General features: G+C 49.2%; 1 protein-coding gene across 1 annotated transcript in view; it reads right to left on the bottom strand.

The window, feature by feature from the left end:
* The window catches only part of LOC149470476 (uncharacterized), a 491741-nt gene that overhangs the window by 193781 nt on the left and 275959 nt on the right, over positions 1-22001 (bottom strand). Inside the window, exon 6 of the mRNA XM_089663270.1 lies at positions 11374-11379. Coding sequence (XP_089519396.1) covers positions 11374-11379 — 6 coding nt within the window. The remainder of the gene's footprint in view (positions 1-11373; positions 11380-22001) is intronic.

Here is a 22001-nt window from a genome sequence, read left to right as displayed (position 1 = left end):
GGACGTATCTTGGAGATATTGTGGAGGTGAAGTCTACAAGATTTGGACAGTGATTGGATTTGGGACTGAAAGGACAGATGGGAGTCTAGGATTACACCTAGTACCCTGGCATGAGGGGAGGGACTGATGATTGTGTTATTGATCTTGATGGAGAAGTCGGGGAGGGGGCACAGGCTGGGGGGAATACTAAGAGCTCAGTTTTGGAAAGATTGAGTTTGAGGAAGTGGAGGGACATCCATTCCGATATGTCGCTTAGTAAGTTAGTAATGCGAGAGGAGACTGAAGAGGTGAGGAGTAGAAAGATAGATGTGTGTGTCATCAGCATAGAGATGGTACTTAAAACCATGGCAGAAGGGAGAGGAGGTGTAGATGTAGAAGAGTAGGGGTCCAAGGACGAAACCTTGAGGTACCCCTATGGAAAAAGGGAGTGGAGAGGAGGAGGCAGAGTTATAGTTAACGATGAACAAGCTCTGCAATAGGTAGGAGAACCAGGAGAGAGCAGAGTCTTGGAGGCCAACTGAGTGGAGTTTTTTGAGGAGGAGGGGTTGGTCAACCATATCAAAAGCTGCAGAGAGGTCAAGTAGTAAGAGTATGGAGTAGTGGCCATTGGTTGGGATGAGTATGGAGTAGTGGCCATTGGTTGGGATGAGTATGGAGTAGTGGCCATTGGTTGGGATTAGTACGGAGTAGTGGCCATTGGTTGGGATTAGTATGGAGTAGTGGCCATTGGTTGGGATTAGTATGGAGTAGCGGCCATTGGTTGGAATGAGTACAGAGTAGTGGCCATTGGTTTTAGCAGTTATATTATTAGTGGGTTTTAATAGGGCAGTTTCAGTGGAGTGTAGTGAGCAAAAGCCAGACTGTAAAGGGTCAAGAAGGTTTTTGTTGGTGAGTTAGGAGCTCAGGTGATTGTAGACTAAGCGTTCTAAGAGTTTAAAAGTAAACAAGAGCAGGGAGATGGGTCTTAAGTTGTTCAGGTTGGTGGTGTCCAGCGAGAGCTTTTTAAGTATGGGAGTGATGTGCGCATGCTTTAGAGGGGAGGGGAAGGGCCCAGTAGAGAGGGAGAGATTGAAGATGTGAGTGAGGGAGCATAGAATGGAAGAAGAGGGTGACCGTAGTAGTTGTGAGGGGACAGGATCCAGGGGGCAGGTAGTGAGACAGGCTTCTGAGAAACCTTAGTGACCTCTTCGGTAGTAGGAAGGTCAGAAGAGGAAAGTGTGGAAGGAGGTTTAGTATAAGTTATGCTAAGTGGTATGTGTTCCGTTCTCAAAACACTGACAATGTGTGGCTCTAAATGGACAGCTAAACCCTTGTCAGAATCTCCAGCAAACAGAAGCCCACTGCTTGTGTTGTCTACCAAAGAATCCAACTTTATTTTATAGGTGAAACTGAAACACAATACAATGACAGCATATCAGTATACATAGAATAACTAGTGTAACATAAATGACAGATGACACAGCAGAAAGGCACTTACAGGTGATGATGTCTCAAGCCCCTTGGGAGAGAAGCAAGCACACTGCATCCACAGTTAATAGAAGTCTAAAATGGCTGACGAACTTCATAAACCAAGAGTCACTTCCTGTCTGAGAGCTTACATATCCAGAGGAGAACTGCCATACATGTTTGCCACTAGATGGCCGTGGTACACTACATGTCCCATATAAGTAACTTTAATTCAATTAGCCTGTGAAGGCAACACAGTATGGATGTCTGTGCAGTGGCAATGCCCCTACGAATTGCATCAATCTTGTTTTTTAAATGATTTTTTAATCTCGTGAGCAGTGAGTGAGGTACTGGGTGGAGGTGGAGAAAGTTGAGAGTTAGAAGTAGAGAAGAGACGACGAGGACTGGATGACAAGCTATTGATGAGAGTGACAAAGTAGGCTTGTCTGGCAGCATGGAGGGAGGAATTGTACGTTAAGAAAGCAGATTTATATCGGGTGAATGCTTGGTGAGATTTGGTTTTACACCACATTCGCTCCAGCGCACGACTATGTCGTTTAAGATCTCTGGTGTTGTCAGTCTGCCAAGGTTGTAATGGTCGGGGCCGGATGCTTCGTGTTAGAGGAGCAAGTGAGTCTAATGTGAATGAAAGTGAACTGTTGTAGACAGCAGTGGCCAGGTCAGGGCAGGACAGGGGAGAGATTCTGTCATAGAGTTGGTCAGTTGCAGAGTGGAAAGGAGAAGGGTTCAAGTTGTGAAGGTTTCTGCAGTTGGTTGGGATGAGTACGGAGTAGTGGCCATTGGTTGGGATGAGTACGGAGTAGTGGCCATTGTTTTGGATGAGTATGCAGTAGTGGCCATTGGTTGGGATGAGTATGGAGTAGTGGCCATTGGTTGGGATGAGTACGGAGTAGTGGCCATTGGTTGGGATGAGTATGGAGTAGTGGCCATTGGCTGGGATGAGTATGGAGTAGTGGCCATTGGTTGGGATGAGTATGGAGTAGTGGCCATTGGTTGGGATGAGTATGGAGTAGTGGCCATTGGTTGGGATGAGTATGGAGTAGTGGCCATTGGTTTTAGCAGTTAGTAGATCATTAGTGAGTTTTAGTAGGGTAGTTTCAGTGGAGTGTAGTGAGGGAATGCCAGACTGTAAAGGGTCGAGAAGGTTGTTGTCAGTGAGATGGGAGCTCAGGCGATTGTAGACTAAGAGTTCTAATAGTTTAGAGGTAAATGGCAGCAGGGAGATGGGTCTTAAGTTGTTCAGGTTGGTGGGGTCCAGGGAGGGCTTTTTAAGTATGGGAGTGATGTGCGCATGCTTTAGAGGGGAGGGGAAGGCACCAGTAGAGAGGGAAAGATTGAAGATGTGAGTGAGGGAGCATAGGATGGAAGAAGAAGGTGACTGTAGTAGTTGTGAGGGGACAGGATCCAGGGGGCAGGTAGTGAGACGGGCTTCTGAGAAACCTTAGTTGACCTCTTTGGTAGTAGCAAGGTCAAAAGAGGAAAGTGTTGAGGGAGGTTTAGTATAAGGTATGCTAAGTGGGATGGATGTCTGTGCAGTGGAGATGCCCCTACGAATTACATGAATCTTGTTTTTGAAGTGATTTGCAATCTCGTGAGCACTGAGTGAGGTACTGGGTGGAGGTGGAGAAAGTTGAGAGTTAGAAGTAGAGAAGAGACGACAAGGACTGGATGACAAGCTATTGATGAGAGTGACAAAGTAGGCTTGTCTGGTAGCATGGAGGGAGGAATTGTATGTTAAGAAAGCAGATTTATATCGGGTGAATGCTTGGTGAGATTTGGTTTTACGCCACATTCGCTCCAGCACACGACTATGTCGTTTAAGATCTCTGGTGTTGTCAGTCTGCCAAGGTTGTAATGATCGGGACCTGATGCTTCATGTTAGAGGAACAAATGAGTCTAGTGTGGATGAAAGTGAAGTGTGAAGGTGATGAGATTGTGATCATAGAGAGGAAAGGGGGTGTTTGTGAGGTTGTAGGATATCATCTCATGGGTGACAACCTTTCAGGCAGGTCTGCGGCTGTGACACCAGCTAGAAAGAAGTCTCTGTTCAGTGAGAAAACAACATCCCAAGCTGATGCAGGCCTTCCAATACTGAGTTACTGCTGATTTAGGGGATGTATTCAGCAGTAAAACGTAAGCCCAGCTGGCCACTTGTGTTCCATGTGGTTCTGCCAAATGGGATTCCATCAGGTGAAGATCAGAAATCCTTGTTCCATGTTTTCTCTTTCCAGCTATTACTCCTCTCCATAGACTAATCACACAATACAACTGCCAGAGATCTGAACTTACAAAGTGCTGAGTGTGCGGTCATATTCCTACCACTTCTTCCGGGGGACTGACATTCCTCTGATTGGGGTTCACAATAATCACTCTGAGTGCACACATCTCTTTTTGGTGGAAAGTTTGTAAAGAAAACTTCTTCTCCCTGGAAATATTACAACGTTGGCACCAAAGTGTAACTATGGGCAAAATCAGTAATGACGTTAATAATGAAATCTGTCATTAGCAGAGCAGGCTTTGTTTTTCCGAGTCTCCTATTGTTTTATTTTTTGTTGTCCCTCCCAGTAGATATTTTTTGTCTACTTCCTGTAGAAAATCCAAGTCTTTTGGGAAAAATGGCAGTTGGAGGGGTTGGGGCAAATCCTATAACACTGCTGGGGGTGCTCACAACTGTCAGTTGTCATTCATATGGGGGGTTGGACCTTATAGAGAACCTGTTGCTGTAACTGCTGTAGAAGCGTTAGCTGAAGTTGGGCTTTACTTGTTGTGTGTCTTACTTATAACTCAGGTCTGCGACTAAAAAGCTGTTTGATTATTTTCAGCTAATTTCCATGTATTTTGGTGTGCTGAAAACAAATAAAATATTGAAAAAACTCCTAGACGTCATGATTTGCCACAAAATGCAAAATTGTCTTCAAATTTATAAAAAAAAAAAATTGGGTTTTTTTTTTTTATATTATGGGTTTTTAACCATATTTAAAGTCCAAATTACTATTAATTAATTCACATAAGTGCATTTAAGGTATAAAATGCCAAAAAAACATTAAAGGGGTTGTCCGAATTACGTAAAAAAAAATATAGCACTGTAAATCTGATGGTCAGCAATATATACATAAGCTAAGCAAGTTTTAGGGAAACAAATTCTATTTCCTCATTTCCCTAGTTCTCTTCTGGCCCTTTGTTGTTATTTGCAGGTAAACAATCTCTGCCCCTCCCTCCCTGCAAAGGGGGTGAATACATGTGCTGCTCTGAGTGACATGTCTGACTACTGAGGGTAAGCCTCAGCCCTGAGTCTGTGCTTCTAATGGTAGAAGGGGTCAATCTTTCCTGAAGAATCCAGTGGGTGGGATACCAAATACCCTTGTTTTCTGTGTCTATGGGACAGTCGAGACAGACAAAATCACTGGACCAAGAAGAGGTGACAGCCGAGGGTAACTTTGGTACCTTCCCATAAAGTTCTTCTACCACCTCTCCACATAAAATTGGGTTTGATGAAGCAATTTGTAAAATCACTTCCAAGAGACGGAGAATGCTTCAAATTCAAATGGTCACCAACTTTCCAGGCCTGTCGGGTAAAATTGAAGGAAGGTGTGTTCGTCGGACCAGACATTAGAAGGCTTAGAGTTGATCAAGAGTTTGTCAATACCATGACGGATCCTCACAAAGAAGGGTGGATTGCATTTAAAGAAGTCGTACAGAAATTTTTAGGCAATACCAAAGATCCTCACTACAAAAAGATTGTCAGACAAATGCTGAAAGCATTTCAAGCTTTAGGTTGCTTGATGAGTTTGAAAGTGCATTTCCTCCAGTCCCACCTTGACTACTTTCCTGAAAATTTGGGAGCTGTGAGTGAGGAACAAGGTGAACGAGTCCACCAAGACATTAAAGAGATGGAAAGGAGATACCAGGGAAAATGGTGCATTACAATGAGTAGTAGTAGTAGTTTTGAGGGGACAGGATCCAGGGGGCAGGTAGTGAAACAGGCTTCTGAGAAGACCTTGAAGACCTCTTCAGTGGTAGCGAGGTCAAAGGAGAAGAGTGTTGAGGGAGGTATGGTATGAGGAATGCTAAGTGGGGTGGGTGTCTGTGTAGTGGCGATGTCCCTAAGAATTGTGTCAATCTTGTTTTGGAAGTGGTTTTCAATCTCGTGGGCAGTGAGTGAGGCACTAGGTGGGGGTGGAGAAAATAGGGAGTTAAAGGTAGAGAAGAGCCGGTGAGGACTTGAAGAGAAGGTATTGATGGGAGTGTCAAAGTAGGCTTGTTTGGCAGCATAAAAGGAAGAAGTGTATGTTAGGAAGGCAGATTTATAACAGGTGAACGCTTGGTGGGATTTGGTTTTACGCCATATTCACTCCAGCGCACGACTGTGTCATTTGAGATTCCGGGTCTGGTCAGTCTGCCAAGGTTGTAGAGGTCAGGGCCTGATGCTTCATGTTGTTAGAGGAGCAAGTGAGTCTAATGTGGATGATATTTACTGTCCTGCTGTAAAAGGTGTAAATGATCGCCCGCATGTTTCCTGTAGTAGCAGGGACTACAAACTCCTATCAGGAATATTAGGATGGGTACCTACCCAAGGGGGTCAACTTTTTGGATTTGGAGGAAACATTTCACATGGTTTCTTTCATTAATGACACCAATAAGGGGAGTCTCACTTCATTAACAATAGGAGAGCCAATCACAGGCCAGTAACATTTCATCCCCATTGGTCCAATGGATTCCTAGTCCTTCCAGATACATTGCTTCTTGTGTGTAAGGAGCGCCCTAAAATGGCTTCCCTTCAATTCCACCCATAGCTGTACTTTAGGTGATGTTGCCCCTCCCCCATATCTGTAAGGGAAAGCCTCAATTTCTCCCAATACTCCCCTGACATAGTGCAAACAAAACCAACCCAAACCTCCAACAAATAACAATAGAAACAATACTAAGCGTAGATGTGCGGGCCGGGTTGGTAGCAAACGGGCAGGCAGGGCACAAGGAGCAGGCGGAAGAGTAGTTAGGTATAGCCAAAGTCAGGACAGGTGGAGTTCATTCAGAATCAGGGATCGAAGCAGAATCTGGATCAGGCAGAAAGTAGACAGGATGCAGGTACAGGGGCCCATGGGAAACATACACCAAGGCCCTGATCACAGGCCTGGCCATTCCTTAAATACACCTGCTGTAATCAGCCTCAGGTAATGGCTCATTGCAGGAGTGGTTGCTGAGAGCACCCGCTGGCCAGCCCTGGTACTGCAGCCTACAAGGCAGGTGAGTCCCACCACCACTGGCAAGTCCATTCCTGACAGGAAGTCGGGGTACACTTGGCTTCTCAGTGGTTTCCCGGTTCCTGGAGACGGCGTGGAATGAAGGGGTCCATGGAGTCCTGGGGACATTTTTTTATTTCTTGTTCACAACTTTTAAAAATCATTTTATTCCTGAAGATCACTAAACCCCAAATCTGATATATTCTTTGATAGCAGACACCCTATATAATACAATGTTGGGAGTTGTCATTTTCTATGTTACATGATATTAGCACAACAGTTTATGAAAGGCAACATTTCAGGAACAATATAGTAACGTTTATTTCTGAGCACATAAATGCAATTCATGACCTATTTTCTGGTGAAATATAAAAGATGAGGTTGTGCCGAGGAAATGGGATTTCCAACATGTCAAGCCGTAACACTGTGTGCACTTGGAACGCTTTAATAGCCCCTCCAGGTCATCAGTATAGAGTTACACAGGAGCACTGGTGCTCCAATCATTGCTCTCCCTCCGGCGTGTGCGCTGATATGTAACGTGTGTGGGGGTCACTGTGTTCCTATGTAGGCACCCCAATGTGCATGTCACGTCCTGGTCTGTGTATAGGAGGTGCGCTGAGCTCCCTCTTTCCTTCCCAGTGACACCCACCATGACAGCACCGGGCTCTGCTGTCCCACATGGTGTCAGGGGGAGGGACACATCTCAGTGGTGGGTGTGGGAATGATAGGCGGCTTCACAGCCACTTGTATCACTTCCACATGACAGCCAACATTTGGATTTACTAAAGTCCACACACTCCCAGCTGTATAGCGGTGGGGAGTGTTGTAAAAAAACACGTCTGCAGCATTGTTAAATATCCAAATCCCCAGCAAGTGGCTGCAGGTTCATATTTTACCACCCCCCCTATCCTGGCACCCTAAGATGGTTGCCTAAGCCTCCTTAAGGTGGTCATTGGATTTTGGGACCTGTATGTGGCAAGGCTGCCAGAAAGTCTGTCACTTGTGGTGTCCTCATACTGGGGAGAAGTAGCAGAATGTGTTTTGGGGTGTAATTCCACATCTCCCCATGGCGTGTGCCAGAAATAGCTCATTAAATGACAACTTGGTGTAAATAGATTTTGTTTTTCATTTTCCAATAACTTATGGCAAAAACTGTAAATGTTCCATGGACACAACATGCCTCTCAGCACATACCTTGGGATGTATCCCTTCCCATAAAGGGGACATTTGGGGATGTTTGTAAGGTCCGGGCATTTTACTGCCTCAAGAAATGTGATCGGCAGTCAGAAAGTAACAGCGACGTAAAAGCTGCATAAATTCCATTCTATATCCCATAGTTTGTAGACGTCATAACTTCACACAGACCAATCAATATCCACGGATTCAGCTATGCTTCTACCAAAGACACGGAGCAGAATACACGTTGTACTACATGTATGAAGAAATCTGATTTTATGGGATATGTTTTATAACAAAGTAGAAGATATCACAGGCAGGAAGCTCCATGTGGGAGGAATTATAGAGGAGACGTTGCTGGAAGTGTGAGCAGAGGAGGTAATGAGATTGTATTTGATCATATCTCCCATTACTCTCCTGGTCAGGCTCCGGTCACACCAGGAATTGTATGTTTCTCATGACTCCCCACAGTCAGTTTCCTCCTGCTCATGGGCCAATCGCACTGCACTTTGTGAATGGGCCGCATTGAAACACTGAGGACTTCATAATCCTTCCCATGGACCCCTCCGCCTTTATATTTCCCCTCTTACCATACAAACTGCTTTGGCAATGCTACAATGTCATTTGTTCCTGCCAATAAAGCTCATTGAATTGAGAGGGAAAGAGAAGGAAAGATGGTGTCACTAATCATGGTGGGACGCCTCATTTGCGGAGTTCCCGGTTTTGTCCTCTAACCCCCCGGTCACATCCAGCTTACAGTGAAGTCGTACGATTTCCAAGTCGGGGGAAATGCCGATTTCAGGAGTGACACCGATGTCTATGCCAATCCCACTAATAGTAGTGCAGGGACGACTTTAGAAATCGCTGTGACTCCCACCAAGTCACACCCCCCGATATGACCCGTCATTGTGGGCAGTAGGGGGCGACTTGTGATCTGCAAGAAGCATAGCATGGAAATGGCATGCCGAGTGACACGCCATGTGACCGGGGACTAAACACTGAAAGAAGCGGACTTCTCTCTCAGCCAACCTCTCTCTGTATTTGTTTCTTCCATAGAGAAAACCCAGAGAGTCCTGGATGGGAATGATTGGTTTCCACAAAAAGACAATCAGCAGAAAGAAATGTCCTGTGTTGGTGGTGTCACTGGAAGGAAAGAAATGTCCTGTGTTGTTGGTGTCACTGAAAGGAAATAAATGTCCAGTGTTGGAGGTGACTTCTCTGTAAAAGCTTTGCCACATTCAGAACACTGATATGGCTTCTCTCCAGTGTGAACAATCTGGTGTGCAATAAGATATGACTTCTTTGCAAAAGCTTTATCACATTCAGAACACTGATATGGCTTCTCTCCAGTGTGATTCCTCTGGTGTCTGATAAGGTTTGACTTCGATGTAAAAGCTGTGCCACAATTAGAACACTGATATGACTTCTCTACAGTGATATGTTTTGCCTCCATTGTCACATCCAGAACACTGAAATGACTTTTCTCTTGTCCTCTGAGGCTGGATCAATGTTGAAGAGGATCCAAAACTTTTATGACTTTTAGAACGTGGATCTGACTTGTATCCCGTGTGAATCCTCCAGTGAACTGCAATAAAGACTTTCAGTCAATTAGGACACCCATATGTCTTGTTTCCATGTGACTTAGTTGTATTTAGGAAGACCAACAAGACCGAAAATTTAGTTCACCCATCCACCTGTATAAAAAATAAATATCAGAATTCTATATAAAGGACTAAATAAAGGTTCTGTTAATTATTAAAATGTATCTGATACATAGAAAGAATATGTACAGCAATATAGAAATGTTTAATCAAATAGATTTGATTAGGAATGTTTATAAGTGTGCACAGTATTCCCAACATTCAGCCCAGACAATGGAGTCATACATTCTCACGTATAGGCAGTTGTGGCACTGTTACAGATCATACAGAACAATAACTTGCTTTGTCTATGGTGTCACTTTTACCTTTTATAAACAAATGAACAGAGAAAAGAAGAAACAACCTAGAACAATTCAGCTGTACACGGCAAGTAACTCCCCCAGTACATACATAGATAGCAGACACCGATCAATGGGGCCCGTGTCTACCCCAAGTATTGGTCTGTAAAGTAGTTACCATTTAGTAGGATGGAACTGGATCGGTCTTTTTTTTGTGGCTAAAAAAGTTAAACCTGTAAAGTGTCTGAAGACGTACCTGGGGGGGAGAAACACCCCGAATATCCAGCCAGTTCTGCCAGAGAGACATACAGTATCTCACAGAAGTGAGGCCCCCCCCCCTCACATTTTTGTAAATATTTGATTCTCTTTTCATGTGACAACACTGAAGAAATGACACTTTGTTACAATGTGACGTAGTCAGTGTACAGCTTGTATAACATGGAAATTTGCTGTCCCCTCAAAATAACTCAACACACCGCCATTAATGTCTAAACCGAAGGCAACAAAAGTGAGTCCCCTCCTAAGTGACAAGGTCCAAATTAGCCATTTTCCCTCCCCAGTGTCATGTGACTTGTTTGTGTTACAAGGTCTCCCCAGCTTCTCACCCCTCCCCTATACACATCCCTCCCAGCTTCTCACCCCTCCCCCATACATATCCCTCCCAGCTTCTCACCCCTCCCCCATACACATCCCTCCTCAGCTTCTCACCCCTCCCCCATACACATCCCTCCCAGCTTCTCACCCCTCCCCCATACACATCTCCCCCAGCTTCTCACCCCTCCCCTATACACATCCCTCCTCAGCTTCTCACCCCTCCCCTATACACATCCCTCCCAGCTTCTCACCCCTCCCCCATACACATCCCTCCCAGCTTCTCACCCCTCCCCCATACACATCCCTCCTCAGCTTCTCACCCCTCCCCCATACACATCCCTCCTCAGCTTCTCACCCCTCCCCCATACACATCCCTCCCCAGCTTCTCACCCCTCCCCTATACACATCCCTCCCAGCTTCTCACCCCTCCCCCATACACATCCCTCCCAGCTTCTCACCCCTCCCCCATACACATCCCTCCCAGCTTCTCACCCCTCCCCTATACACATCCCTCCCCAGCTTCTCACCCCTCCCCCATACACATCCCTCCTCAGCTTCTCACCCCTCCCCCATACACATCCCTCCCCAGCTTCTCACCCCTCCCCCATACACATCCCTCCCCAGCTTCTCACCCCTCCCCTATACACATCCCTCCCTAGCTTCTCACCCCTCCCCTATACACATCCCTCCTCAGCTTCTCACCCCTCCCCCATACACATCCCTCCTCAGCTTCTCACCCCTCCCCCATACACATACCTCCCAGCTTCTCACCCCTCCCCTATACACATCCCTCCCCAGCTTCTCACCCCTCCCCCATACACATCCCTCCCCAGCTTCTCACCCCTCCCCCATACACATCCCTCCTCAGCTTCTCACCCCTCCCCCATACACATACCTCCCAGCTTCTCACCCCTCCCCCATACACATACCTCCCAGCTTCTCACCCCTCCCCCATACACACACCTCCCAGCTTCTCACCCCTCCCCCATACACACCCCTCCCAGCTTCTCACCCCTCCCCCATACACACCCCTCCCAGCTTCTCACCCCTCCCCCATACACATCCCTCCCAGCTTCTCACCCCTCCCTATACACATCCCTCCCAGCTTCTCACCCCTCCCCTATACACATCCCTCCCAGCTTCTCACCCCTCCCTATACACATCCCTCCTCAGCTTCTCACCCCTCCCCCATACACATACCTCCTCAGCTTCTCACCCCTCCCCCATACACATCCCTCCTCAGCTTCTCACCCCTCCCCCATACACATCCCTCCTCAGCTTCTCACCCCTCCCCCATACACATCCTTCCCAGCTTCTCACCCTCTCCCCCATACACATCCCTCCCCAGCTTCTCACCCCTCCCCCATACACATCCCTCCCCAGCTTCTCACCCCTCCCCCATACACATCCCTCCCAGCTTCTCACCCCTCCCCCATACACATCCCTCCCTAACTTCTCACCCCTCCCCAGTTTCTCACCCATCCCCCATACATATCTTCTTTAGCTTCTCGCCCCTCTCCCATACACAACTGTAATAGAACTGACCCCAGACTGTGCTTGAGTACTTCCATTAGAATACCACTTCCCCCTCCGAACACCGACCACAGACACCACAGCCGACCATACAAGACTAGACACCAGTCCTGAAGTAAACCAGGAGGTAGACTACATTATTTGAACACAGATACAAGATATATACACTCAGGGGACAATCCCCCCTCCCTGCATAATGACACAGGGCGGGGCAATCTACATTTAGTAACAAGAGACACAAAGGTATTCAAACTTCACACCAGCAGACAGTCCCATCAGGAGGGAGGGCCGCTGGAGACACCCCCCCACCAACCAATAAACACAAACACATACATCCCATAATAGTTTGCTCCCAAGCCAGACAAACAATAGAATAATAGGATGCAACCACATGGCATTAAACAATGAACAACCCCCCACCCCACCTATACATGTCTACACAATATCAGGACATCTCACCCTGTACCCCTAACAGGCACAGGGTGACTTACACATAAGAGGGATATGGGGAGCTGAGACAGGGGTCTCCCCACCCTTCCAAAAGGGGCTGTGTTCCATGGACCCAGCACCCAAAGTGATTCCCGTCACAAAAGCCCTCCCCAACATCTCACCCCTCCCCCATACACATCCCTCCCAGCTTCTCACTCCTCCCCCATACATATTTTTCCCCCAACTTCTCACCCCTCCACCATTCACATCCCTCCCCAACTTCTCACCCCTTCCCCATACACATCCCTCCTCAGCTTCTCACCCCTCCCCCATACACATCCCTCCCCAGCTTCTCACCCCTCCCCTATACACATCCTTCCCAGCTTCTCACCCCTCCCCCATACACATCCCTCCCCAGCTTCTCACCCCTCCCCTATACACATCCTTCCCAGCTTCTCACCCCTCCCCTATACACATCCTTCCAAGCTTCTCACCCCTCCCCTATACACATCCCTCTCCAGCTTCTCACCCCTCCCCCATACACATCCCTCCTCAGCTTCTCACCCCTCCCCTATACACATCCCTCCCAGCTTCTCACCCCTCCCCCATACACATCCCTCCCAGCTTCTCACCCCTCCCCTATACACATCCCTCCCAGCTTCTCACTCCTCCCCCATACACATCCCTCCCAGCTTCTCATTCCTCCCCCATACACATCCCTCCTCAGCTTCTCACCCCTCCCCCATACACATCCCTCCTCAGCTTCTCACCCCTCCCCTATACACATCCCTCCTCAGCTTCTCACCCCTCCCCTATACACATCCTTCCCAGCTTCTCACCCCTCCCCCATACACATACCTCCCAGCTTCTCACCCCTCCCCCATACACATCCCTCCCCAGCTTCTCACCCCTCCCCCACACACACCCCTCCCAGCTTCTCACCCCTCCCCCCATACACATCCCTCCTCAGCTTCTCACCCCTCCCCCATACACATCCCTCCTCAGCTTCTCACCCCTCCCCTATACACATCCTTCCCAGCTTCTCACCCCTCCCCCATACACATACCTCCCAGCTTCTCACCCCTCCCCCATACACATCCCTCCCCAGCTTCTCACCCCTCCCCCACACACACCCCTCCCAGCTTCTCCCCCCTCCCCCCATACACATCCCTCCTCAGCTTCTCACCCCTCCCCTATACACATCCCTCCCAGCTTCTCAAACCTCCCTCATACGTATCCTCTACCAACTTTTAACCCCTTCCCCATATATATCCCTTCCCAGCTTCTCACCCTCTCCCCCATACACACCCCTCCCAGCTTCTCACCCCTCCCCCATACACACCCCTCCCAGCTTCTCACCCCTCCCCCATACACACCCCTCCCAGCTTCTCAAACCTCCCTCATACGTATCCTCTACTAGCTTTTAACCCCTCCCCCATACACATCCCTCCCCAGCTTCTCACCCCTCCCCCATACACATCCCTCCCCAGCTTCTCACCCCTCCCCCATACACATCCCTCCCAGCTTCTCACCCCTCCCCCATACACATCCCTCCCTAACTTCTCACCCCTCCCCAGTTTCTCACCCATCCCCCATACATATCTTCTTTAGCTTCTCGCCCCTCCCCCATACACAACTGTAATGGAACTGACCCCAGACTGTGCTTGAGTACTTCCATTAGAATACCACTTCCCCCTCCGAACACCGACCACAGACACCACAGCCGACCATACAAGACTAGACACCAGTCCTGAAGTAAACCAGGAGGTAGACTACATTATTTGAACACAGATACAAGATATATACACTCAGGGGACAATCCCCCCTCCCTGCATAATGACACAGGGCGGGGCAATCTACATTTAGTAACAAGAGACACAAAGGTATTCAAACTTCACACCAGCAGACAGTCCCATCAGGAGGGAGGGCCGCTGGAGACACCCCCCACCAACCAATAAACACAAACACATACATCCCATAATAGTTTGCTCCCAAGCCAGGCAAACAATAGAATAATAGGATGCAATCACATGGCATTAAACAATGAACAACCCCCCACCCCACCTATACATGTCTACACAATATCAGGACATCTCACCCTGTACCCCTAACAGGCACAGGGTGACTTACACATAAGAGGGATATGGGGAGCTGAGACAGGGGTCTCCCCACCCTTCCAAAAGGGGCTGTGTTCCATGGACCCAGCACCCAAAGTGACTCCCGTCACAAATGCCCTCCCCAACATCTCACCCCTCCCCCATACACATCCCTCCCAGCTTCTCACTCCTCCCCCATACATATTTTTCCCCCAACTTCTCACCCCTCCACTATTCACATCCCTCCCCAACTTCTCACCCCTTCCCCATACACATGCCTCCCAGCTTCTCACCCCTCCCCCATACATATCCCCTCCTAGCTTCTCCCCCCTCCCCAGCTTTTCACCCCTGCCCCATACACATCTCTCCCAGCTTCTCACCCATCCCCCATACACATTCCCCCCCCCAACTTCTCACCCCTACTAAGCTTCTCACCCCTCCCCCATACACATCAATCCCCATCTTCTCACCCCTCCCCCATACACATCAATCCCCATCTTCTCACCCCTCCCTCCCAGCTTCTCACCCCTCCCCCATACATATCCCCTCCCAGCTTCTCACCTCTCCCCCATACACAGCCCTCTCAGATTCTCCCCCCTCCCCCATACACAGCCCTCCCAGCTTCTCACCCCTCCCCCATACATATCCCCTCCCAGCTTCTCACCCCTTCCCCATACATATCCCCTCACAGCTTCTCACCCCTTCCCCATACATATCCCCTCACAGCTTCTCACCCCTTCCCCATACATATCCCCTCACAGCTTCTCACCCCTCCCCCATAGACATCCTCTTTCTACACGTGAGGGGGGTCTGTGAGGGGTGGTCACTTTGGGTGGAGGGTCCATGGAACCCAGCTCACTTTGGAGAGGTGGGGATACCCCTGTCTCCGTTCCCCATATCCCTCTTATGTGTAAGTCACCCTGTGCCTGTTAGGGGTACAGGGGGATCTGTCCTAATATTGTGTGGGGGTTGTTATTGAATGCCATGTGGTTGCATCCCATTGTTCTATTGTCTGTCTGGCTTGGGAGCAAACTATTATGGGATGTATGTGTTTGTGTATTAGCTTAGTGGGGAGGGGGTGTCTCTAGAATCCCTCCCCCCTGATGGGACTGTCTGCTGGTGTGAAGTTTGATTACCTGTGTGTCTCTTGTTACTAAATGTAGACTGCCCCGCCCTGTGATGTAATACAGGGAGGGGGGACTGTCCCCTGAGTGTATATATCTTGTATCTGTGTTCAAATAAAGTAGTCTACCTCCTGGTTTACTTCAGGACTGGTGTCTGGTCTTGTATGGGCGGCTGTGGTGTCTGTGGTCGGTGTTTGGACGGGGAAGCGGTATTCTAACGGAAGTAGTCAAGCGCAGTCTGGGGTCGTTTCCATGACATCCCCAAAAAGACTTGCAGCTGGAATTGCAGCCAAAGGGGGTTCTACAAAGTACTGACTCCGGGGGGCCAAATACAAATGCTGCCACACTTTTCACAGGTTTATTGGTCACAAATGTTGGAAACCATTTCTCATTTTCCTTCCACTTCACAATTCTGTGCCACTTTGTGTCGGTCTATCACATCCAATCCCAATAAATACATTGTAACATGACAACATGGGGGGGCATTTCAAGGCACTGTAACGTGTATTGCTATCATGTAAAGGACCAATAGCCTCCTATATGATGGCATATAGGTGACAGGTTCTCTTTATGGAGACCCCCGGGGTCTATTAGACTCTGGATGTCTCCTGTCTGCTCCACTGCAGATGATGGAACACAGACCGCCTTCCATCAGCTACTTCCCCCGGCACTGATCCTGGTCTGTGTATAGGAGGTCCACTGAGCTCCCGCCGCCCTTCCCTGTGACACCCACCATGACAGCACAGGGCTCTGCTGTCCCACATGGTGTCAGGGGGGGAGGGGCACATCTCAGTGATGGGAATGATAGGCGGCTTCACAGCCACTTGTATCACTTCCACATGACAGCCGACATTCGGATTTACTAAAGTCCACACACTCCCGGCTGTATAGCGGTGGGCACTGTGGGGAAATAACACGTCTGCAGCATTGTTAACAATCCGAATCTCCAGCAAGTGACTGGAGATTCAAATTTAACCGCCCCCCATCCTGACACCCTAGGATGGTTGCCTGAGCTGCCTTATGCTGGGCATGGAGCCAGGTGCGCAGTCATTGGTAATTGAGTAATATCTGGGTGGAGCCAGGTGCACAGTCATTAATATTAAAGTGGTATGTGGGTGGAGCCAAGTGCACAGTCATTAATAAGTTGGTATATGGGTGGGGCCAGGTGCACAGTCATTGATGATAAAGCGGTATGTGAGTGGAGCCAGGTGCAGTCATTGATAATAAAGCGGTATGTGGGTGGAGCCAGGTATACGGTCATTGGTAGTTGAGCGGTATGTGGGTGGCGCTAGGCGCATGGCCAATAGTAGTTGAGCGGTATGTGCAGGGGTGGACTGACAACTCATGAGGCCCCCAGGCAATAGGGGATCATGGGGCCTCTGTGTCCTTGACCAAACTCAAAAAGGCCTATGAAAAAGGTACCAGGGGCATCTCATGTGGCCCCCTACTGACCCCGGGCCCTCGGGCAGTGCCTTAGTTTCCAAATGGTCAGTCCACCCCTGGGTATGTGGGTGGAGCCAGGTGCACAGTCATTTTAAACGGCAAGTTGTGTCAGTTGCTTTTTTAAAAGTTATTGGAGCCCCAAAAACATTATTTGATAGCCCTCCTCCCCCAACCAATACTAATAAACATTTACCCCCCCCCCCACCTTGTGACACCAGATATACTCACCCAAGTCCCCCATACAGGTCCCTCACCTCTGGGTCCTGGTGGGGGAACTGCTGATCCAGCTCTGCGATTCCCCCCCTGAGATCATCTCTCCTCTGCCATCCCCCCGTGATGACATCATCCTCTTCTCTATTCTGAGAGGACCCCACTGGAGCCCATCCAATAGGGAGTGTCCGTGTCAGGCAGGCACCAATGTGGTCACCCAATGAAGGACCCAAAGCAGACTTGGGGTAGTCATGTGATCACAGATACAGGAAAGTATAAAAGGACTTTTACATTAGAGGGGTATTGTTTTCTTTAATAGACTGGTCAGATAGAGGGGGAGGAGTTTATCCAGGGGAGGAGTTTATCCAGGGGAGGGGCTGTAAAATATGACTTTACTTGGAAGATGATGTTTATTAACCACTTCCTGACCGCGCTCTAAATGAAAGATGGCTGCAGTGCTGCTCTCTCATTCTGGGAGGATATCCGTGGACGTCCCCCCAGAACAACGCCCCCCACATGGCCCCCTGGGGTCCTTCTGACACAGCTGATCACAGATTGTGGGGAAAAGCCAATCACAGCTCATCACTTGCCGGTTATTGAAATTCCTTTCCTTTTGTGCTGGCACAGCTGCCTATCAGTGACACCTCATCAATGCTCATCAGTGACACCGAGAAATGACCTATTTGCAACATTTCATGACACAAACTAAGAAAACCTTTTTTCCCAACATTTTCAGATTTCTTTCATTTATTTAACAAACAATAAACCCCTCAGAGGTGATTAAATACCACCAAAGGAAAGCTCCATCTGTGTGAAACAAATGATACAAATGTCAAAGGGGTGCAGTGTTCCGTGACGGAGTCATTGTCATCCAAAGTGCAACAGCGCTGAAATGAGTAATTCCACATCATTTCCGGGGCCTTTGCCTGGTGGAGAGAGACCCAGCCTAGAGATACTGTTTGCCCCGACTGATGACCAGAGACTGCGGACATGGTGCAGGAGACGACTGGAGACTGCGGACACAGTACATGAGGTGACCGGAGACTGCGGACACAGTACAGGAGGTGACCAGAGACTGCGGACACAGTACAGGAGATGACCAGAGACTGCAGACACAGTACAGGAGATGACCGGAGACTGCAGACACAGTACAGGAGATGACCAGAGACTGCGGACATAGTACAGGCGATGACCAGAGACTGCAGACACAGTACAGGAGATGACCAGAGACTGCAGACACAGTACAGGAGATGACCGGAGACTGCAGACACAGTACAGGAGATGACCAGAGACTGCGGACATAGTACAGGCGATGACCAGAGACTGCAGACACAGTACAGGAGATGACCAGAGACTGCAGACACAGTACAGGAGATGACCAGAGACTGCGGACACAGTACAGGAGATGACCGGAGACTGCAGACACAGTACAGGAGATGACCGGAGACTGCAGACACAGTACAGGAGATGACCAGAGACTGCGGACATAGTACAGGCGATGACCAGAGACTGCAGACACAGTACAGGAGATGACCAGAGACTGCGGACACAGTACAGGAGATGACCAGAGACTGCAGACACAGTACAGGAGATGACCAGAGACTGCAGACATAGTACAGGAGATGACCAGAGACTGCGGACACAGTACAGGAGATGACCAGAGACTGCAGACACAGTACAGGAGATGACCAGAGACTGCGGACACAGTACAGGAGATGACCAGAGACTGCAGACACAGTACAGGAGATGACCAGAGACTGCAGACATAGTACAGGAGATGACCAGAGACTGCGGACACAGTACAGGAGATGACCAGAGACTGCGGACACAGTATAGGAGATGACCACAGACTGCGGACACAGTACAGGAGATGACCAGAGACTGCGGACACAGTACAGGAGATGACCAGAGACTGCGGACATAGTACAGGAGATGACCAGAGACTGCGAACACAGTACAGGAGGTGACCAGAGACTGCAGACAGTACAGGAGATGACCAGAGACTGCAGACAGTACAGGAGATGACCAGAGACTGCAGACATAGTACAGGAAATGACCAGAGACTGCAGACACAGTACAAGAGATGGTCAGAGACTGCAGACATAGTACAGGAGGTGACCAGAGACTGCGGACATGGTGCAGGAGACGACTGGAGACTGCGGACACAGTACAGGAGGTGACCAGAGACTGCAGACAGTAAAGGAGATGACCAGAGACTGCAGACACAGTACAGGGGATGACCAGAGACTGCGGACACAGTACAGGAGATGACCAGAGACTGCGGACATAGTACAGGAGATGACCAGAGACTGCGGACATAGTACAGGAGATGACCAGAGACTGCGGACACAGTACAGGAGATGACCAGAGACTGCGGACATAGTACAGGAGATGACCAGAGACTGCGGACACAGTACAGGAGATGACCAGAGACTGCGGACATAGTACAGGAGATGACCAGAGACTGCGGACACAGTACAGGAGATGACCAGAGACTGCGGACACAGTACAGGAGATGACCAGAGACTGCGGACATAGTACAGGAGATGACCAGAGACTGCGGACATAGTACAGGAGATGACCAGAGACTGCAGACATAGTACAGGAGATGACCAGAGACTGCGGACACAGTACAGGAGATGACCAGAGACTGCAGACACAGTACAGGAGATGACCAGAGACTGCGGACATAGTACAGGAGATGACCAGAGACTGCAGACATAGTACAGGAGATGACCAGAGACTGTGGACACAGTACAGGAGACGACCAGAGACTGCAGACAGTACAGGAGATGACCAGAGACTGCGGACATAATACAGGAGATGACCAGAGACTGCGGACATAATACAGGAGATGACCAGAGACTGCAGACAGTACAGGAGATGACCAGAGACTGCAGACACAGTACAGGGGATGACCAGAGACTGCGGACACAGTACAGGAGATGACCAGAGACTGCGGACATAGTACAGGAGATGACCAGAGACTGCGGACATAGTACAGGAGATGACCAGAGACTGCGGACACAGTACAGGAGATGACCAGAGACTGCGGACACAGTACAGGAGATGACCAGAGACTGTGGACATAGTACAGGAGATGACCAGAGACTGCGGACATAGTACAGGAGATGACCAGAGACTGCAGACATAGTACAGGAGATGACCAGAGACTGCGGACATAGTACAGGAGATGACCAGAGACTGCGGACACAGTACAGGAGATGACCAGAGACTGCGGACACAGTACAGGAGATGACCAGAGACTGCAGACACAGTACAGGAGATGACCAGAGACTGCGGACATAGTACAGGAGACGACCAGAGACTGCAGACAGTACAGGAGATGACCAGAGACTGCGGACATAATACAGGAGATGACCAGAGACTGCGGACATAATACAGGAGATGACCAGAGACTGCAGACAGTACAGGAGATGACCAGAGACTGCAGACCTTTGAAGTGGGGGGGGGGGGGGTTGTGGAGCGGGTGCCCGAGTTTGGCAGGTACCAGCTTCCACTTCCGTTGTAATTGCCTAGGCGATCGGAAGCAGAGGTTGTCCTCCCCCCCCCCCAGTAGTGGGACACGTGACAGGTCCCGGAAGACTACGGGGCAATTCAAAAAGAGCAGCGCTTCTCGCACATGTGCAGTGGGCAGCTGGCATGTACAGGAGAGAACACGGGGAGACTTCTGAGGGAAAGGGTCGTGGCCTCTGCGTTTCATGCACCATTGGCCTTGAAGGATTGCCCAGGCCATATTTTGTGGGAGGGGCTACGTTTGTTAAATATGGAAAGGATTCCCTTGAAGTTTAGGGACCAGTCCTGGCTTGCGTTCAACGGCAGGCTCTACGTGAGGGGAAACCTGAAGTGCCGTTCTCTGGATGACCGTGGTTGTCCGAGGACGGAGTGGGGGGGCGAGGTGGAATCTATGGACCACTTCTTGCTTCAGTGTCCCTTCAACATAGAGGTGTATAAAGAGGTGGGGAGGGCTCTGGACATCCCCTTCCTGCACTGCATGTCTTATGCAGAGTGGGTATATGGGGCATTGGAAAGTCATGCTGGTTTTCATTTGAACACTCTTTTTTCTAGTTTGTCTAGTGACCCGTTACTACACATGGAATGCACGGTGTCAGGTTTCCATTCGGCAGAAGGTCCTTCCTGTTCAGGTGGTGGTGTGGAGGAGTGTTGAGGTATGACAATGATGGGTATGTACAGGAGAGGAGTGTGGAGGTATGACAGTGATGGGTATGTACAGGAGAGGAGTGTGGGGGGTATGACAGTGATGGGTATGTACAGGAGAGGAGTGTGGAGGTATGACAGTGATGGGTATGTACAGGAGAGGAGTGTGGGGGTATGACAGTGATGGGTATGTACAGGAGAGGAGTGTGGAGGTATGACAGTGATAGGTATGTACAGGAGAGGAGTGTGGAGGTATGACAGTGATGGATATGTACAGGAGAGGAGTGTGGAGGATATGACAGTGATCGGTATGTACAGGAGAGGAGTGTGGAGGTATGACAGTGATTGGTATGTACAGGAGAGGAGTGTGGAGGTATGACAGTGATGGATATGTACAGGAGAGGAGTGTGGAGGATATGACAGTGATCGGTATGTACAGGAGAGGAGTGTGGAGGTATGACAGTGATCGGTATGTACAGGAGAGGAGTACGGAGGTATGATAGTGATCAGTATGTACAGGAGAGGAGTGTGGAGGTATGACAGTGATCGGTATGTACAGGAGAGGAGTACG

Source organism: Staurois parvus, unplaced genomic scaffold (assembly GCF_062004578.1).
Source record: "Staurois parvus isolate SC_StPar_1 unplaced genomic scaffold, SC_StPar_1.0 ptg000042l, whole genome shotgun sequence".
Classification (NCBI taxonomy): domain Eukaryota; kingdom Metazoa; phylum Chordata; class Amphibia; order Anura; family Ranidae; genus Staurois; species Staurois parvus.
Note: the sequence above shows the minus strand (reverse complement) of the source record. Positions and strands in the feature narration are given on the sequence as shown.